Source organism: Lethenteron reissneri, chromosome 61, assembly GCF_015708825.2.
Source record: "Lethenteron reissneri isolate LAM-NWPU_2019-01 chromosome 61, ASM1570882v1, whole genome shotgun sequence".
NCBI classification, from domain to species: Eukaryota; Metazoa; Chordata; class Hyperoartia; order Petromyzontiformes; family Petromyzontidae; genus Lethenteron; species Lethenteron reissneri.
The window spans coordinates 1,791,578-1,811,815 of NC_083839.1; the positions used below are offsets into that span (position 1 = coordinate 1,791,578).

Sequence of the window (20,238 nt, forward strand, 5' to 3'; positions counted from 1 at the left end):
CCTATTCCAGGATCCCTTATATGGGCAAAGTCACACCCGATTATTCCATGTATGGGCCTAAAACGTCAACAAAATGTATCATTCATTCTGTCGCGGATTCATTGAATCAGTTTCAGTTTTTCAGTTTAATTTATTCGGTATAGCCCAGTGAGCCATGAGGCTCTTGACTCGGGTGCAACCGCAACAAACAAAAACATGAACACAGAACATCTTAAAGTGACGACGCACAACAGAGACATCCAGGAAAAGCCAGTAAACATCTTTCAGAAAAAGGCACCGCACATCAACGCTGCGTGCAAATAATCCCAATGGGATGCAAGTCTAACAATAACAACCATAAGACAATTGAGATAAAGTTCCGATTTAAAGCTTTCGTGACTGCAGGGATTCATCTTCTTGGTTCTTTCGGTAAAGTCACGTAGAATGGAAATAATAAAATAATAAAAGATATTATATTATTTTATTATGTTTTATTATTTTTATTTTATTATTTCCATTCTACGTGACTTTACCGAAAGAACCAAGAAGATGAATTGTTTAATTTTATTATGTTTTATTTTTATTAGTTTATTAATTTTATCATGTTTTCTTTTTGTAATTTAATTATGTTTTATTTTTATTGTTTTATTATTTCCCTTCTATGTGACTTCACCGAAAGAACCAAGAAGTTAGATAAAGTGATCAGGCCAACTGTTATGGCAGCGCCACTGCTCTCAGAAGATTTCCGAAATGACTTTGTCATCGCACGGCATGGCAGCACGGTTAGAATTGGCGAACATTTGTAAAGTATGACCTGAACTATTTTGTTGTTGTTGTTGTGAACAGATGGCTAATTGTCATTTATATGTGCAGAATTTAACTTTGTATGTTGCCCATCCTTATGAAAACGAATGTACGCCGAATACTGTGCTATTTTGAAAAGCTGACTGCTCTACCATTACTGTAATAATATCAGTTTATAGATTTCGAAAGTCTTACGTTGATGGTTAGCAATTCCCTGTGTGACTGATCATTATGAGTACGCATTAACACTGGACTCTGGCGTGTCTGTATGTGAACATTTAATACCGCATTGTTTAAAAAAACGCATTAAATACTCTAATCAAGTTGGCTTCATACTTAAAACAAGAACGCGTGTGTGAGTTGTCTTGGCCGTGGCTAGAATGTGTGTCCCTCCACGTAAAAAAAAATAAGAGATGTATTCTGTACTATTTGGATATTTCGGCAAAGTCACGTCGGTAGAATCAAAAAATATATCACGACGTTTCGATCACAACACAAGCGGTCGTCCTCAGGTGGAAACAAAAATAATCCAGCAGTGGAACTCCTGAACCAACGCGCTTTTGTTGCGATCGAAACGTCGTGATATAGTATTTATTTTATTACCTACGTGACTTTACCGAAAGAACCAAAGAGTATGGATTCCTGCAGTCACGAAAGCTTCAAATCAAGATTGTATCATGTACCGTGTTTGAAAGTGTTTTCTACACATCCCATTAGCCGCACTGCCTCCTGCATATTTGCGGGAGCGTTTGTTTAATACGTAAAATAATCCTCCTGCTTCAAATTCGTCATTCATTGTCTTGTCGGCAATGTCAGCTTTGAATATTGTGAGTGCTCTCCATGAGTTCATTTCCCCTGGCTCTGAACGGGTAAGCTGCATTATCATCATAGTCATCACCATCATGCAACACCATCACCTCTATCACCACCACACACTCATCACCACCAATTATTCACCACCACCACCACGATCATGATTTTCCAACACCGTCATTATATCACCAACACCGTCATGCCACGATCATTAATTACATCATTATCACTTCACCATCAACAACCATTATGCATTGATATTATTTAGATTATACTGGTAGGAACCTCCTGGTTATACCAGCCCACAGGGGATTATTGTGTCCGTCGTGCAGGGACGGACACAATAGGGAGGGGCTGGGTGGGGAGGGGAGGGTGGGGAGGGGCTGGGTGGGGAGGGTGGGGCTGGGTGGGGAGGGTGGGGAGGGGCTGGGTGGGGAGGGTGGGGAGGGGCTGGGTGGGGAGGGGTGGGGCTGGGTGGGGAGGGAGGGGCTGGTCACCCCGTGGTGCCCTTATAAAACTCAACGTTTAACCTACTCACGCCGGCTTGTGCCCGCCCTCACAGTCAGGCATACTTGCGGAATACACCACGCCGCCGTTGACCCTGGCCATTGACCGAGCAACCCGACGTTCCTACCAGCTCCCTCCGCAGGACAATGTGTTTTTGGTGCTACACATGTCCAAACCACGGGCCACTTTGCTAAGTTGGTGGCCAGGTCGATTCTGAAAAGTAAGTTAAGACCTCAGTGGGCTTCGCCTGGTAGGATGGGGATGGTTTAGCGTTGTTTTTGTTTGCGTTTGGGCGATTTGTTTACCTTTCTTACCAAGTTGGCACAGTAGGGGGGGGCACAGGCGGTGCATCGGCCGGTCATCTCAGTCAGTCGACCCGTGGCACCTGCTGGGTCTGTCCCGTGACCTCCTTCCTGCCGGCGGGCGTTCGACACTTTCACGTGTCCATTAAAGTGCACCTAGCCTGGCACGGGCGCCTTTGTGGCGACACTGCCACTTTAGTGGCGAATGGCGGCAGTTGTTGTTGGTGTTGTTTAGCTTTATTGTACTGACGGCTCCTATCATTGTTTTTGCATCGTTTGTTGTTGCGACGTTCTTACCCCTGTCGGACATCTGTGAAGAAAAGAGCTTTATAGATTAATCGGATTTCTACTCCAGAAGTATGAATAGAGATTCCGATTGTGACCATCAATCACCATCACCACCGTCAACCACTACCACCATCATCACCACCATCAACCACCATCACCACCATAAACCACCATCATCACCATCACCACCATCACCATCATCACCACCATCAACCACCATAAACTACCACCATCATCACCATCACCACCATCATCACCATCATCACAACCATCAACCACCATAAACTACCACCATCATCACCATCACCACCATCACCACCATCATCACCATCACCATCATCACCATCACCACCATCAACCACCATCACCACCATCAACCACCATCACCACCATCAACCACCATCACCACCATCACCACCATCAACCACCATCATCACCACCATCATCACCACCATCAACCACCATCACCACCATAAACCACCATCATCACCACCATCAACCACCATAAACTACCACCATCACCACCATCATCACCATAACCACCATCATCACCATCACCACCATCATCACCATCACCACCATAACCACAATCACCATCATCACCACCATCATCACCATCACCACCATCATCAACCACCATCATCAACCACCATCACCACCATCAACCACCATCACCACCATCAACCACCATCACCACCATCACCACCATCATCAACCACCATCATCAACCACCATCACCACCATCAACCACCATCACCACCATCAACCACCATCATCATCATCATCAACCACCATCACCACCATCGACCACCATCACCACCATCAACCACCATCAACCACCATCAACCACCATCATCATCATCAACCACCATCATCAACCACCATCACCATCATCAACCACCACCATCAACCACCATCATCATCATCAACCACCATCATCAACCACCATCACCATCATCAACCACCATGAATCACCACCATCACCACCATCATCATCGTCACTCACCCATCACTGACAGTTGCCAGGGGCAACGCCTCGTGACGTCGCGCCGCTCTCGTCCAATCGCGTGGCTCCACGCTGCCCCCACCACTCGGCCCCCCTAGAAGCCCGGCCGAGGCCTCCACTCGACACAGCCCAACTCACGCCGCCGCCTTCAAAGCTCGCCAGCCTCCTCCTCCTCCCTCCTCATCGACCTCCTCATCACCCTCACGCGTCTCTCGCGTCTCCTCTCGTCCGTCACAAGGCAACGCACGACCCCCCCCCCCAAGCTCACGCCCTCGCTTTGACGGCCACTGTTGACCGCTGCGGCCTGTAGTTTTACCGGTCTCGGATAGAATCCTCAGCCGGGGTTACCCCACCCTCGGCCCGCCTTCGCGCTCCGCCGCGGCCGGGGCCGCATGAGCGCTTCGGGGTCTCCGCACGTGGCGTTCGAGGTTCCCGTGGAGGTGGCGGCCGCTGCGGCCACGTCGGCGGCGGGGATGCTGCGTAACGAGAGGCTGCGGCTCGGGGTGTGCTTCGTGGGAGTGTTCGTCTGCTACTTCTACTACGGCATCCTGCAGGAGAGCATGTGAGTGGGTGGGCACGGTGGGTGCGTGGGGAGATGTGGGGAGATGTGTGTGTACGTGGGGAGATGTGTGTGTACGTGGGGAGATGTGGGGGTACGTGGGGAGATGTGTGTGTACGTGGGGAGATGTGTGTGTACGTGGGGAGATGTGGGGGTGCGTGGGGAGATGTGTGTGTACGTGGGGAGATGTGTGTGTACGTGGGGAGATGTGAGTGGGTGGGCACGGTGGGGTGCGTAGGGAGATGTGGGGGTACGTAGGGAGATGTGGGTGGGCACGGTGGGGTGCGTGGGGAGATGTGTGTGTGTACGTGGGGAGAAGTGAGGGGCACGAGGGGAGATGTGAGTGGGTGGGCACGGTGGGGAGATGTGGGGGTACGTGGGGAGATGGGGGGTACGTGGGGAGAAGTGTGTGTACGTGGTGAGATGTGAGTGGGTGGGCACGGTGGGGTGCGTAGGGAGATGTGGGTACGTGGGAAGATGTGTGTGTGTACGTGGGGAGAAGTGTGTGTGTACGTTGGGGAGATGTGGGTACGTGGGGAGATGTGTGTGTGTACATGGGGAGATGTGTGTGTACGTGGGGAGATGTGGGGGTACGTGGGGAGATGGGGGGGGGCACGGTGGGGTGCGTAGGGAGATGTGGGTACGTGGGAAGATGTGTGTGTGTGTACGTGGGGAGATGTGTGTGTGTGTGTACGTGGGGAGATGTGTGTGTGTGTGTACGTGGGGAGATGTGTGTGTGTGTGTACGTGGGGAGATGTGTGTGTGGGTACGTGGGGAGATGTGTACGTGGGGAGATGTGTGTGGGGTACGTGGGGAGATGCATGGGGAGACGAGGGGGTAAATAGCAGCCACAGTAGCTAGGAGATGTTTACTACCTCGCCAGGTCTACAGGAGGTCGTTGGTTCGAACCCGACCCGGTCACCTGCTGCTGTATATTTGGAGTTTGCGTGTCTCTCTCTCTCCGTGGTCGCGTGGATTTTCCTCCCTGGTCCTCAAGGTTTTTCCCCTCCACATTTAAAATCAACATCACGCGTTTCGAGTATTTGGCTGCTATGAATGTGATCGTTTTAGTTTACATGAGTAGACATTGGGGTGGGGGGGGGTGCATGGCGAGATGAGAGTGTACATGGGTTTAGGGGTGGTACGTGGAGGATAAATGGTGAATGAATGGGGTGAAAGAGGGGGACGGGTAAACCAAGGATCGGCTCTGATGCCACTCGCCACTGATGTTAGCCGTGGCCAGGGGAATCGGCATCCGGCAGAGGTCGCAAACGGGTTTTGATTCTATTTCAATTTAAAGCTTTCGTGACTGCAGGGATTCATCTTCTTGGTTCTTTCGGTAAAGTCACGTAGAAGGGAAGTAATAATAATATTTTATTTTATTATATTATTTTATTATGTTTTATTTTTATTGTTTTATTACTTCCCTTCTACGTGACTTTACCGAAAGAACCAAGAAGAGGGTTTTGATTCCTTACCCGTACCCGTATCCGGCCGCACCAGGGTCGCAAACGGCTACCCGTACCCGGCCGGGTACGGGTAGCCGGGTATCGGGTAGGGTACGGGTATCGGGTACCCGGTTGCGACCTCTGGCATCCGGTCACCGGGTTCAGAGAGTGCAGTGCTAACCAACGTGCCGTTACTCTCTCTCTATGGGGGTATAATGGGGACGCAAGGGGGTATGTGGGAGGGGGGGGCACGCATGAAGGATAATGTGGTGAACCGGTGGATACACATGGGAAACGAGAGAATGGTGGATACGGAAACGCGGCAGACAGCGGGATGTATGGGAGACACGGTGGGGGGTGGTGGTGGGAGGGGGGGACAACTGGAGGACACGTGGACAATAAGAGACGTGGGCGATAATGACACGGGGAAATGTGAGACGTGGTGGTGCTTTGTAGTAGGGCTGAACGATTAATCGATTTCAAATCGAAATCGTAATTTGAAACAATGCAATTTTTTGCGATTTGAAAAGTCCTATTACTTTCTTATTGGAATTGTTTTATTTGTTATTATTATAACTTTATTTAACTTAACTATTGTTCTATGTTTCATTGTTCTATTGCATTTTTTAAAATAAATACATGTTGGAAGCAATTCATATCTTTTAAGTGCTCATCCTTGCATTAGAATACATAGCTCAGTTAATATTTTGATGGTATCATGTGGTAATGCTCCATCACATGTTTTAAATCTATTACACAGTGAATATTGAACTGAAGCTTGACTTTAAAAAAATGTAATTGCAAATCAAATCGCAATGAGATATTTTCAATCTTGATTCGAAGCTTTAGTGACTGCAGGAATCCATACTCTTTGATATTTTCCCCAAATCGTTCAGCCCTATTTTCTTGGAGCGTCCTTCTTGCTACTTGGAACTGCTGAACCGCTTTAGGACGGCGCGAGACGAGGCGACGGAGACATCGGAGAGAATTTCACCGGGGCCGTCCCAATCCAGACAAATATGTTATGACATCTTAATTTGACCACATTTGTGTTTGGTTTGTTGTCCTTAGCCCGCACCTCCGATTCGCACGGTCGGCTACGTACGGTGCGAACGAAGGTGAACAAACATTTCCACATCATATACTTTGCATCGATTTTACCTTGTAAATCGTAAATGCATTGGCCTCACGAAAGTTTTGGCAGCTTAGTCCTGCGTATCCAGTTGGCAGTGTGGGCAATGGCTTAGTTCCAAGTACAGTAGTTCTGACGTGGCATGGTTTACCTCGTGCTGTTGTGTATTTGACAGTGGTTAGACGCACTGAACCCGGGCCACCGGGGTTCGATTCCCAGCCAAGGCCAACACCGTTTGGAGAGTGGTATCTGAACCGGTCCTGGTACCCAACAACCTTTGCTTCCCCAATCCAGCTCCGTCCCTCCGCCTTGCCTTCTACCATCCCACAAGGCCAGCCTGGTGAAGTATGGTCAAACAACAGCCGTGACCGATATGGCGTGTGGGAGACCTTCATGCAGTCGTAGACTCAACCGAGATGTGAATGTCACCTTGGTTATGAATGAATGAATAACTATTTAGCTTTTTAAATTTTTTTTTTATTTTACCAGGTAAGGCCCACTGAGCTATATCGCTATTTTTCAGAAGCGACCTGGCCACAAATGGTAGCGCAAAGAAGTGGCTTATCATGTGGACATTTATAGCAGCCAAAGAAACTAAACGCACGTTGATTGTAAATGTGGAGGGAAAAACCGGAGGACCCGGAGAAAAATTCAACACGAGACCACGGGGAGAGAGTGAGACACGCAAACTCCAAATATACAGCAGGCATCAGGGTCGCTATTGAACCCATGACTTATTTCATACCAGGCGAGGTAGTTAACATCTAGCCACCGCGATGATGATGAGAGAGAGAGAGAGACACGCAAACTCCAAATATACAGCAGCAGGCGTCAGGGTCGGGATCGAACCCAAGACCTCCTGCATACCAGGCGAGGTAGTGAACATCTCGACGCTGCGGCAATCTAATAAGTTGGTTGCCTCATCCACATTGGTGGTGCCCAGCTAGTGGTGTCAATTCCACGGTTATATGGTGGGCGACGGTGTATCCTTAGTTAACTCTGAAGCAAGCACACGACGGTAATTGCCACGTTTCGGTGGTGAGAATGATTGTTCTTCAGCGGACCAGCGTGAGCGGAAGCAATCGTAACGGGCGCGGTTATTTTGTACTCTACACGTGAGAATTTTTCTTGGGCTTAATGATAGATTAGCACAGTTGGACAGACGTTCAACACACGTACATACACCGCACTTCCGATTAGCACGGTTGGCTACGTACAGTGTGAAAGAAGTTCAACATACGTACGTACGGATCGTTTACGAGGCCTAATCTAATTATCAATGATGAATCGGCAAGCACTGATGTTGTCTGTCGTGGTGACTAAGTGGTACCGCTTTATCGACCTCGGACGGAAGGATTGATGTTTGAGGGTGACGCAGGGGAAGGATGTACTGTGTATGTAATGTTGGGAGCCGATGATGTTATGTTGTCTCTGAGTGTGACACGTTTTATTTGGGTTTTGCGTGTTGTTTGTCTGTGTGTGTCATGCCTTTCTGTTTCCCCAAAATGTACTCTGCCTTAAATGAGTACCTGGTGAGGTGTGTAAAAATGGGCTACGGGGAGACAAAGGCGGCCGGGCATGGCGCTGGCCACCCACCCCCTCGTGTTCTGTGCTGGCCTTCATAGGTGCTCGCTAACAAAAGTCTGTACATGGGGTATATCTATCACGTGTATGTTGCCTGGGTTCGTCGTGTTGCATGTGTGTTGTGTTGATGCGCATCTCGTGTGTGACGGTCTATGTGCGGCGTGTTCCGTGTACGTCTGGCGTGTCTGTCTGTACATGCGACACGTATGGGCGCGCGTTTAAGTGCTTCCACGTGCGCACACGCACGTCATACCTGAAAGTGCGGCTTGCCCGTTTACACGCGCGTGTCGTATCGTCACGCTTGTGTGGTTGAGTGTGCTAACAGCGCTTGGGGGGATCTTTGTGCGCGTGTGTTTGTGCGAGCGAGCAGCACGCGAGGACAGTACGGCTCGGGAGATGTGGAGGAGCGCTTCCGGTTCGCCATGTCGCTCGTCTTCGTGCAGTGCGTGATCAGCGCGCTCTTCGCCAAGCTCGGTACGGCGAGCACCGACCGCCCTGAGCAACGGCAGTGAAGCCAATTGCCTCCCTGAACACCAGTCGCTCGCAGCCGGTGCGGTGGCTATGCGCGTGAACACGGAGGCATTGAGGTTTTGGTGGATCGCCGCACCAAATGTTGTGAAACTCCCTATTCCCGCGGGTGTCGAGGAGGTAATCCGCGGTGTTCCTGTGCTCTGTCCTCCGTCACCGTGATCATTGTTGCGATTATCGTCGTCGTCATCTGGCTGGTGCGGTGCGTGCGCGCAGTGATGAAGTACGTGACGAAGCCGGCGCCCGACCGCACGGCGGGCTGGCTGTCCGCGGCCTGCGCCGTCTCCTACCTCGGCGCCATGGTCTCCAGCAACTCGGCGCTGCAGTACGTCAACTACCCCACGCAGGTGCGTGCCGTCACACCCCCACGTCACACCCCACGTCGACCACGCGTCACACCCCCCACGTCACACCCCCACGTCACACCCCCACGTCACACCCCACGTCGACCACGTGTCACACCCCCCACGTCACACCCCCACGTCACACCCCACGTCGACCACGTGTCACACCCCCCACGTCACACCCCCCATGTCGCACCCCCCTCGTCGCGCCCCCCTCGTCGCCCCCCGCGTCACACCCCCGCGTCACACCCCCGCGTCGCACCCCCGCGTCGCACCCCCGCGTCGCACCCCCGCGTCGCACCCCCGCGTCGCACCCCCGCGTCGCACCCCGCGTCGCACCCCCGCGTCGCACCCCCGCGTCGCACCCCCGCGTCGCACCCCGCGTCGCACCCCCGCGTCGCACCCCGCGTCGCACCCCCGCGTCGCACCCCCGCGTCGCACCCCCGCGTCGCACCCCCGCGTCGCACCCCCGCGTCGCACCCCCGCACCCCGCGTCGCACCCCCGCGTCGCACCCCCGCGTCGCAACCCCCGCGTCGCACCCCCGCGTCGTACCCAACCCCGCTGCACTGCGATGTTGCCCTGAAGTGGGAGTACAGCAAGTGGGTCCGCGAATAGTTCTCTCAAGAGCTCTTTGGTTTCTGCCTTTTTTTTATTTACAAAAGGAAATTCGCCAAACTTCCCAAATGCAGCAACGTTCATGAAAACGATTGAGAGACTCGGCGAGTCTTTCTGGGGTAAATAAATGTTCTAGATTTGAAGCTTTCGTGACTGCAAGGATTCATACTGTTAGGTTTTTTTCGGTAGTCATGTAGGTAAAAAATAACAATATTATTTATTATTTTACTTCTATTATTTATTATTTTACTTTTATTATTTATTTTTTACCTACGTGACTTTACCGAAAAAACCTAAGAGTACAAACAAATGTTGTTGTTGTTATTATTATTATTGCACGTGGTTTGTAACTTGCCTTCACCGTTTCAGGTGCTGGGCAAGTCCTGCAAGCCTATCCCAGGTGAGACACGGCGCTGTCAAACGTATCTATGTTGAACTTCTTTCGCACCGTACGTAGCCAACCGTGCTCATCGACACGTTTTACATTACACGTTGGCAGTGACTTTAATGCCGGTGTTCATGCCGGAGCTGTCGAAAGTTGCACGACTTAATTATGGCCTGCAACTGCTTTGTCTGCATCCGTAGAGAGAGAGTAGTTGCTCAACCAGGGCATGTTTCTTGACATATGGCCACCCACTTCCCTCCCACCCACGTGACGTGGCATGGCAGAGCGTGCATGTTGCACGTCGAGGTGTAGTGTAGCGGGCGGCATGGTCCGCCGTTCCTCGTGAATGACGGACCCTCTGGAGGTGCAAGCATTTGGATCGGGGGGGGGGGATCGTTTACAATCCAAGACGACCACATTGGCTGTTACAGGGCGTGCAAGGACGATGACGCGTCACATAGTAGGTTTTTACCCTATTAAACTGGTACAAAACTTACACCTTTATACATGCATCATGTTTGCAATAACCGCAACACAAGCAGTCAAAATGCAAACAAAAAGAAACAACTCTGATAATGGTAATGATATGCACTGTCCTTGAAGTTGATTGGTCCACACCCGAGACAGCTTTCCTGAGAGCCTAGTCTCCATTGGTGTTGGACCAGATGACGCCAAAAGGCCTTGTATAAAGGTGTCAGTTTTGTACCAGTTTAAAGGGTAAAACCTACTACTATATTTTGCCACTGGTAAAGGTCTCGTAGTGATGACGCGTCCATTAACCGTTTTTAAAATAGATTGCGCTCGTGTCTGCGCGCAGCGAACATTGCACGAAGGCGATGAGCCTGGCTTTTAAGTGCCGGCTTCAAGTGTTGCTTGCAGCTGCTGGCACCGTCAGATGCCGGGAGAGCTCTAGGGATGTGACCTCTTAATTTCAAGCGCTCTCGATGAAATGTCCGGGTGGTTCAGCGGTTAATACGCGCGTTTGCGCACCGATGTATATGGAACGTGTTGCCCGCCGCGCTCATCGTGGGTCTGCGAGTTCAAATCCTGGCTGTGGCTTGGCACGTCCATCCCCTCGGGGTGGATAACAATGCCGAGCTCCGTGATGGAGAGAGAAAGAAAACTGAGTGATGCGATCCGGATTCGATTGGTTTTCACTTGCTTGTGACTTTAGCAATGTATCTAGTTTAGATTTAAAGCTTTCGTGACTGCAGGGATTCATATTCTGGGTTCTTTCGGTAAAATCACGTAGAAGGGAAATAACATTTTGTTTAATTTTTATTATTTTGTTATTTCCCTTCTACGTGACTTTATCGAAAGAACCAAGAATATAATATATCTAGTGTCCGGAGACTTTGGCCCCAGTGGCAGTGGCGATGGCTACGCACGTGTCCTGTAATCCAGCACTGGGGCGCGCCAAGTGAGGTCTGGGTGGGGGAGGGAGGCAGGCAGTTTTACAGGTAGGAACAACAGTTCCACACTGCCTACCAGGGATTCTGTCTGTCGTGCATAGCCACGCCCTCGATTTGTATTTCATAGAGCGCTTCGGGCGGGCTCGGCACCACGTGACGCGCCGCCCCACGCAGCTTGCGCCGCGTGACACGGATCGCACGAATGCGCCGTCCAACCAAGTTCCTACCGGCCCACTCCGAAGGAACGTGTTGTGGATGCAGTTTCTAGAAATCCTCTCCGCCTCTGTCCACCCAGCGGTATAAACGGGGACGCCGCAGGAGATCGGCGGGTAGCGTGTGGTGTTGCTTCAAGACGTCCCGCCCAGCGTGGAAGAGAAGGCCAAAGGCCGTCTGGAGAGGGCACTCGAGCTCTGTCGAGTGGAGGCGCTTGCAGCAGCAGCAGTGGAGCGAGCAAGAAATTGCAGGGCTGCACCTTTGCCCGCCTCGATTGAAGTGTCATTTCGATTAATTCCAAAAGAGGACCAGGGAAAGGGAAGCTCTTACGCACGCACTGCCCCCCCTTAGACCGCGTCATGCCACACACGACACACGGATGCGTAACCGTCGGACCACAACGAACCACGTTCAGGGAGGCGCCACGCAGCACACCCAAGTTGCTCACCCTGCCGCCCCCCCCCCCCTCCCCGCCCTGCCACCCCCCCCCCCTCCTCCTCGCCCTGCAGTGATGATCCTGGGGGTGCTGCTGGCGCGCAAGCGGTACCCGCTCATCAAGTACCTGTGCGTGCTGCTCATCGTCGTCGGCGTCGCCATGTTCCTCTACAAGGGGAAGGGCGGCGCCAAGGGTGGCGGCGGGGGCGGCCCTGAGCAGGGCTACCTGGGCTACGGCGAAATTCTGCTGGTGAGGACTGCACAGCACGAAGACCCCCCCCCCCTCCCTCCCCGCTGGGGCGATCCCCCCCCAGCATTGGTGTCGTCGTTGTCGCCGTGGTCATTCACGGTTTATTATTCACTAATACTGGTAGGAACCTCCTGGTTACACCGGCCCACAGGGGATTATTGTGGCCGTCCATCCGTCGTGCATCCAAAAATGGGAGGGGTGGGGCTGGGTGGAGAGGGGAGGGGCTTGGTGTGAGGGGCTTGGTGTGGAGGGGCTTGGTGTGGAGGGGCTTGGTGTGGAGGGGCTTGGTGTGGAGGGGCTGGGTGGGGAGGGGTGGGGAGGGGCTGGGTGGGGAGGGGAGGGGCTTGGTGATGGGCTGGGTGGAGAGGGGAGGGGCTGTTGAGTGGGGAGGGGCTGGGTGGGGCGAGGGGCTGGGTGGGGGGTGGGAGGGGTGGGGAGGGGCTGGTCACCCCGTGGTGCCCTTATAAAACTCAACGTTTAACCTACTCACGCCGGCTTGTGCTCGCCCTCACAGTCAGCCATATTTGCGGAATACACCACGCCGCCGTTGACCCTACAGGCCATTGACCGAGCAACCCAACGTTCCTACCAGCTCCCTCCGCAGGACAATGTGTTTTAACGATGCGCGCGGTTTGTACAACCTCGGCCTGTAAGCCGAGGGAGAGGCTTTGTTGCTGCACCTCGCCCCTGGTGCCTCACTGCTTGCGTCTCGGTGGGCGGCGGGGGTCCAGTTGGTGTCCCTGACGCTGGACGGGCTGACGGGCGTCACCCAGGACAAGATGAAGTCTCGCCACCAGACGGGGTCGCACCACATGATGCTCAACGTGAACCTGTGGTCGTCGCTGCTGCTGGGAGTGGGTACGTGCCCGTGTGTGTGTGTGTGGCGTGGTAGTCCAGTGGCTACGTGCATTGTGCTGCGTACCCGGCGACCCGAGGTCAACATCGGCGACGATTATCCGAACCGGTCCCGAGCCGCCTACTCTAGGTTGAGCGTGTACGTTGAACTTCTTTCGCACCGTACGTAGCCAACCGTGCGAGTCGGAGGTGCGAATACCTGGTGCGGTGGCTAAACGTCAGCACTGGGAAGACAAAGGTGGCCGGGAGTGGGTGCTCGCCCATCCACTCCATCTCGTGGCGGCCTTCATTAGATGCTTCCTCGCTGCATTGGTCCCAACAGCCTGTTTAAGGCGATACGGGAGATCTTTGTGCGCACGGGAGTCCTGGAATGGTCCGGTGTAAGACTCGCAGCAGGGCGACCCGTGTCCTCGTGTGTTGTGTCGACGTCCTCCTCCGCGTTGTTACGCGAAAAGCCACGGCCACGTTCTGCTCGTCACCAGGTCGCGCCGTTGAGGGGTCGAGGGGTCACGGTGTGACGAGGTCGCGGCCTTACCAGGGTCGCGGCGTCACGAGGTCGCGTCCTTGAGGTTACGAGGGGTCACGGTGTGACGAGGTCGCGGCCTTACCAGAGTCGCGGCGTAACGAGATCGCGTCACGAGGTATCGTCGTCGAGTGGTTTCATCCTTAGGAGGTCGCGTCATTAAGAGGCCGCGCGCGGCGCGTTGCGTTGTCCCCGTTGTCCCCGTTGTCGTGCTCGCAGGCGTGCTGGCGACGGGGGAGATCTTCGAGTTTGTGAGCTTCACTGAGCGATACCCGGCCATCCTCTACAAAATCCTGCTCTTCAGCATCACCAGCGCCCTCGGACAGGCACGTCCAACAGACTCGCTTGCAAAGACACACGCACGCACACAGACACGCGCACAAACTACCGCTTGCTCGCGCCACTGCTGGCGCGAGGGCCCTCACTAATGGGAGCTCAAGATAACCCCTCCGGAGAGGGTATTTGGCCGGTTCTTCCAGACTAACCCGACGACAACTGCCGGGTGGTTGTTGTTGTTGTCGTCTCCGCCGTAGAATTTCATCTTCATGACGGTGGTGTCGTTCGGGCCGCTCACGTGCTCCATCATCACGACGACGCGAAAGTTCTTCACCATCCTCGCCTCCGTGCTGCTCTTCTCCAACCCCATGTCCAGCTTCCAGTGGGCGGGAACCGTCCTCGTATTCATGGGTGCGTGGGGCGCACGGGGACACGCGGGTGGGGGAGTGGTGTGGCGTGGAGACAGGGCGACGCAACATCGACAGGAACACGGAGGGGTTGGTTTGAAGCTTTCGTGACTGCAAGGATTCATATTCTTATGTTTCTTCGGTAAAGTCACGTAGGTAAAAAAATTAAAAATTAATTAAAGTAAAATAAAAATAAAATAATCACGACGTTTCGGAGGCAACACAAGCTTCCGTCTTCAGGTGGAACCGTCACAACACGACTGCTGCATCAAGTAAGAGAAATTCCAAGAAAACAGTCCTTGTATATATACTGGGTGAGGGTGGGAGGAGCCATTGTGAGGTTCGGTGCGGCTGAAGCACGCTGCAAGGAATGAGCCTCTGTTGTGTAGACTGGTTGAAATGGGAGGTTCCAAGAGTTGTTAAGGTGCGGCTGATGTAAAGGTGCGGTTGCTGTAAATGGGACTGAGCCTTTGTTATGTCGAGGTGGTGCGGCTGAAACCTCTGTTAGGAATGATGGGTTGGTGGGGACACACGAGGAATGGTGACATGAGGGAGGGAGGGTTTGATGGGGACACGAGAGAGAGGGGCGGATACTGAGGGACAGACGAGAGAACCCCGGGACTTGGGGCTAACGAACGCAGGGACGTTAAATGGCGTCTGCGACAAAGGGCTTCGTAGCGCATCGGATTCCTCCAGTTTAAATAAAGATTATGAAAGGTATGGTGAGAAAAGGGGGGGGGGGTATGGTGACATGGGAGACACCAGGACAAGGTGGTGGGGGGGGGAGACAAGAGACAGGGCATGAAACGCAGGGATGAGAGGCATGGAACAACAACGGCACGCTGCGCAAGCAAGCGACGCTGGCTCTGACGTACCAGCGGAAGAAACGAGTGAGGACCGCGTGGGGAGCGGTAGTGCAGCGCTTGGCGCTACAAACCTGGCGACTCGAGTTCGATTACCGCTCACGGCTAACACCCGTGGTGAATACCTGGGTTGACACGGCCTCAAATGAGTACTTGGTTTTGTGTGTAAACGTCGCCACCGGGGAGACAAAGACGGCCGGGCGTGGTGTCGGCCACCCACCCCCTCGCGTGCCGTGCCGGCCTTCGCAGCCGCTCGCGAACAGCACTTGCCCCAACAGTCTGTTCAGGCTATACAGGCGGGGGATGGATCTTTGTGTGTTTCCGCAGGCCTCGGCATGGACTCGTTATACGGAAAGGTCCCCAAGAAAGTTTGAGGCCACCGACAGCGCAAGCCATCGAGCACGGCTCTCTGCTGGGACCAAGTCTCACCCCTGCTCCTGCTGATCTGCACGCCCCCCCCTCAACCCCTCAACCTGCGCCTCTTATCTCTCCTTTGCACTCCTCCGTCAACTGCGCCCCGCTCTCTAATTACATGCCTTGTTTTATCCCAGCAAAGCCTCGGCACTCATATTTTATTTATTTTTTTGCGTACGAGAAGGGACCCTCTTGCCATACTGGGATGTTTGGACAATTCCGTTTGGCTTCGTGCGGTCAGAACGAAACCGGTGGACAACCCCGGAGAAAACCTCGCACCCGTCCCAAGAGGGGTGGGTCAAGGGTGACACTTGGCGTCACGTGCAGATAAAACTGAAGGATCCGTTGGTGCCATCTCGTGGTCGCTGCCTCGCAGCCCGAGTCTACACCACGTGGTATCCCCAGGCAGTTTCCCATCCACACACTCGCCAGGCTCAAGTCTGCTTAGCTTCTAAGTTGCCCTCCTTGACACTTAGTGCCTATACCGGTCGACCGCTTACTCCTCTGCTGGCTCGTCTCCACTGACCACCGTCAATGCCGCTCTCTCCCGATCCCCGCTCCATCCACCTTACCCTTCCACCCGTTACTTACCCCCACACAACAACCCTTCAAAGTTTCTCTTTCCCAACCAGTTTATTTCACTATTTATTTGTTTCCCTATTTCACATCAACCCTGTCGTCCTCGCTGGGCGTTCCTGCGCGAGGTGGAAACGGCGACTTGGTGAAGCCGGTGGGGGACGTTGGCGCCCCCCTCTCTCCCCGGCGTCCCTCCGACCAAGCGGCGGTGCGGCACGCACGTAAGGAGGCACGCGGAGAGAACCACCGCGCAAGTCTCTCTCTCTCTCGCGCGCGTGCCGTCCAACGGACTCCACCAACGGAGCACTTTCGTCTGGGGTGGGGGGAGGCTGGGGGGAAAAGGAATCACTTTCTCCATCGGACTGACTTTATTTAAAAATACCGTCAAGTAATTTTAATATTGCCGCGTGGCGGGTGTCTTGAGTTTTTGTTTTTAATTGTCGTTGCGTGCGTGTAAAATGATCGTACGGGCGTCGCTACTCCGGAGACTTTTGCGCGCGCTTTGATAATCATGAAGATGATCGTTTCCCATCACTTGGTTCCCTTTATGCTAGGAGCACCGAACATCTCATCTCGATGCACTTGAAAAGGGATTTCATCTGCAGGAAAGGGGTAGTACAAAACAATTATGGATTCTTGCCAGCGAGGCCCCAGGCAGATCTTCACCGTTCACCAGCAGATGACCTGTCGTCTCGTGGTTAATACGCCTGCAGGATTAACCAGGGCGGCCACACCACTTGAACTGTGAACCTCCTAACTAGCAGCAGCTACTGCTGGCCTGTGTGTGGCAGCTGAGACCGGCACAGCTTTGCATCTCGTGCCCCCCTCCAAGCCACCTGTGGGCCAGTTGGATTGAAACATTTGATGTGGAACTTCCCCCTTTGTTCGTGGTGCGATTCCAAGCGATCAAAGGAAAAGCCTCACGGGAAGCACTGCCAGCCCTCTGCAGCTGCCCAATCACTGTTAGGCCCTGGTCAAGAGGTGGGAGAAAATTATAGCTGAGAGCCAGAGACTGTGAACGAGTGCTTTTGTTGTCCATTGTGAAATAAACCCCCCCCCCTCCTCCCATTATCACTTTCTCCCTGCTGGTGGCGCGTGTACATTTCTGCGCGCGGCGCTTTCGCGTTCATGGTGGAGTGGGTGATTTTACTGGTAGGAACGAAGTGAACCAGCCTACAATAGATTATATCGTCCGTCCGATGTCCGATTAGATGTAGCAACATCGCCCCCTACTGCAAACACTTGGCAGGACCCTACAAAAAACCTTTAGACTTAGTGAGGCTGTCCTGGCTAAACAAGTGTAACATTCCCTTATAATTCCCTCAGATAGGTTTTAATTAAATGTTCGTATCGTCCGATTAGGTGTAGCAACATCGCCCCCTACTGCAAACACTTGGTAGGACCCTACAAAAACCTTTCGACTCTGAGGCTTTCCTGGCTAAATAAGTGTAATAATACATTATTTATATTCTTTGGTTATTCGTTCCTACCAGCCCACCCCGCAGGGACCTGTTTGCAAGTGCGCCACCTGCTGGTGCAGTTTGACACGTGGTAGGCTTTTGAGACGAATATTCATAATGAAGGTTGTTGGGTTACAGTGTGTAAGTATAAATGTTCGTCTGCCACCAACCAAAACAGCCAACCAGTAAGGTTTGTCATGCAAACAAAACGTGCCAATTAGTTTATGGTTTAGACGACCGCTGTATTGGAGAGTAAATCCACAACATTAAGCGTTTCGTTATGACGTTTCGCTGGTAATTGCATCCAGCATCATGGGTCAATGTACTTACCAGCGAAACGTCACAGGTACTCAATTGTAAATGTGGATTTTACTCTCCCACACACCAGTGAGCTGAACTAGTAACTAATTGGCTGTGTCGGGTGGTGGTGGGTGACCTAACCCTAAAAAAACCCTTTATGAATCACAAGTGTTTAGCTTTACATTCAAATTGCTATGGTGGCTTCCTGGAATTTCTCCTGCCTGGTTTGAGAAGGCAGCATCTTTAGGCAAGAGGGGAGGGGTGGGGGGCCTCTTTGCTGGGTGTGTTAAGAGGATACTCGAGAAATCCACTCTGTCACTGCGTGCAACTCCCTCTGCACCACAGAGGCGACAGTTTAACACAATTTCGTAATTTTAATGAAACTTTTGCGCAACATTTTTCCGATACAAAGTTACATGCAATGAAGACGCACACGTTCAACTTCAGATTTAGTTCATAGTCTTGGTACAAAGGGAAAACATCACTCGACAGTTTTTTTTTTTAAATCCCCAAAACGGCCCAAAAGTTCACCTCCAGTGCGCTCACCTCCGTAAGAAAGAACCCACCACCCCTCTGGTTCTATCCAACAAATGAACACTCGGACACAATATTTTCCACTCCCGATTTGGGAAAGAATAAAAAGCCAGCGATTCCCTGCTCCCAATGAGTAACGTTAGAGGGCATTGGTGCAAAAAAAAAGATCTGCTTCACAGCTCTGCAGAAGCCAGTGGTGGACATTCCACCTGACTATGACGGGGCCGGATTGACAGGCGGCCACAGAGGGAGGGAGAGAAGAGCCTGTGACAACTGGAGTTTGAAAAGCAACGACTTAAGAAAATATCATTCGCAATTCCCAGCCCTGGTGGGCCATAAATTCATAGTTGAGACGCCCCCCACCCACCCACCAGTTGAAAAAGGGATTCATTCATTCATTCCGTCGCATTGTAAACTTGTACGTGTATTTTCCAGGAACGCCAACGAATGCACATTTGTGGGGAGCGTACGCACGCTCACGCACGCTCACACAAGCAACCAACGTGCATGGGTGCCGAAACAGAATTATTCGCGAGCACCCGTTGATGTTAACCATGGCGGAGGAAGTAACACCTTTTCTTCAGAAGTTCCAACAAGGGGTCGCGCACCAAAGACGTCAACATTGAACGATTAGATGCATGCTATGTTCTTAATTAAAATCAAGAATCATAACCCAAGATGTCTAAAACTAAAAGGAAAGTAAAGAGTTGGGCCTTGTGGAATTGTAAGACCGTTGAGGTTATTGTAGTGGGTTAAGGTAATATCGTTGAGGCGTAACAATGCAACTCTTCTCGGCTCACAATGAATTCCCACCATCCGTCGAATCGATTTACTTCGTGGTGGCGAATGCAAGCGTTCTTGTAGCAGCTGGTGCAACATGACCCCACAGCCACACAACATGACCCCACAGACACACAACATGACCCCACAACAGACACACATGACCCCACAGACACACAACATGACCCCACAACAGACACAGACACACAACATGACCCCACAGACACACATGACCCCACAACAGACACACAACATGATCCCACAACAGACACACATGACCCCGTGACAACATACATTCCACTCAAACCTTCCACTCAAGGCCTTCCCTTCCCTCAAGTCACATCGGTCGTTGAAAAGGGCCAGGATCAGTTCGGATACTCGTCACGGAGTTTGCCGCGGCCGGGAATCTAACCCCAGGGGTCGGCAGATTCACAGCGCGGGCGAGCTAAGCCACCGGCGGAGTCACCGCTCCACCCCATGTACAACAGACGAATCGAGAAACATGGAGAGCTATATAAAGACGCACGCGATTCGTGCATCACAAGGCAGCGAACGTGAGACCCCCCCTAATCAGACTGCAGCACTCTCCCACCACCCACCTCGTCACACGAGGGCTTGTGGCAAGCTTTTGCATCAACTCCCAAC

The 20,238-nt window shown here is 52.5% G+C and overlaps 1 protein-coding gene across 1 annotated transcript; it reads left to right on the forward strand.

Moving 5' to 3' along the window:
- The first annotated feature begins 3,782 nt into the window (after positions 1 to 3,782).
- Positions 3,783 to 19,736, forward strand: LOC133358181 (solute carrier family 35 member B1-like). Its single transcript, XM_061576388.1, has 9 exons — positions 3,783 to 4,261; positions 8,793 to 8,896; positions 9,167 to 9,297; positions 10,280 to 10,310; positions 12,430 to 12,605; positions 13,337 to 13,463; positions 14,203 to 14,309; positions 14,517 to 14,670; positions 15,857 to 19,736. Exons 1-9 carry the CDS (start codon positions 4,092 to 4,094, stop codon positions 15,901 to 15,903), a joined length of 1,047 nt encoding a protein of 348 aa, XP_061432372.1. The 5' UTR covers positions 3,783 to 4,091; the 3' UTR covers positions 15,904 to 19,736.
- Positions 19,737 to 20,238: the final 502 nt, after the last annotated feature.

What these genes read in the sequence shown, in the direction of transcription:
- LOC133358181 (XM_061576388.1), top strand. Translation starts at nt 4,092, where the DNA reads ATGAGCGCTTCGGGGTCTCCGCACGTGGCGTTCGAGGTTCCCGTGGAG. An exon ending in CGCGCTCTTCGCCAAGCTCG is followed by an intron (nt 8,897 to 9,166) that starts GTACGGCGAGCA and finishes GCGTGCGCGCAG; the next exon opens with TGATGAAGTACGTGACGAAG. An exon ending in TCACCAGCGCCCTCGGACAG is followed by an intron (nt 14,310 to 14,516) that starts GCACGTCCAACA and finishes TCTCCGCCGTAG; the next exon opens with AATTTCATCTTCATGACGGT.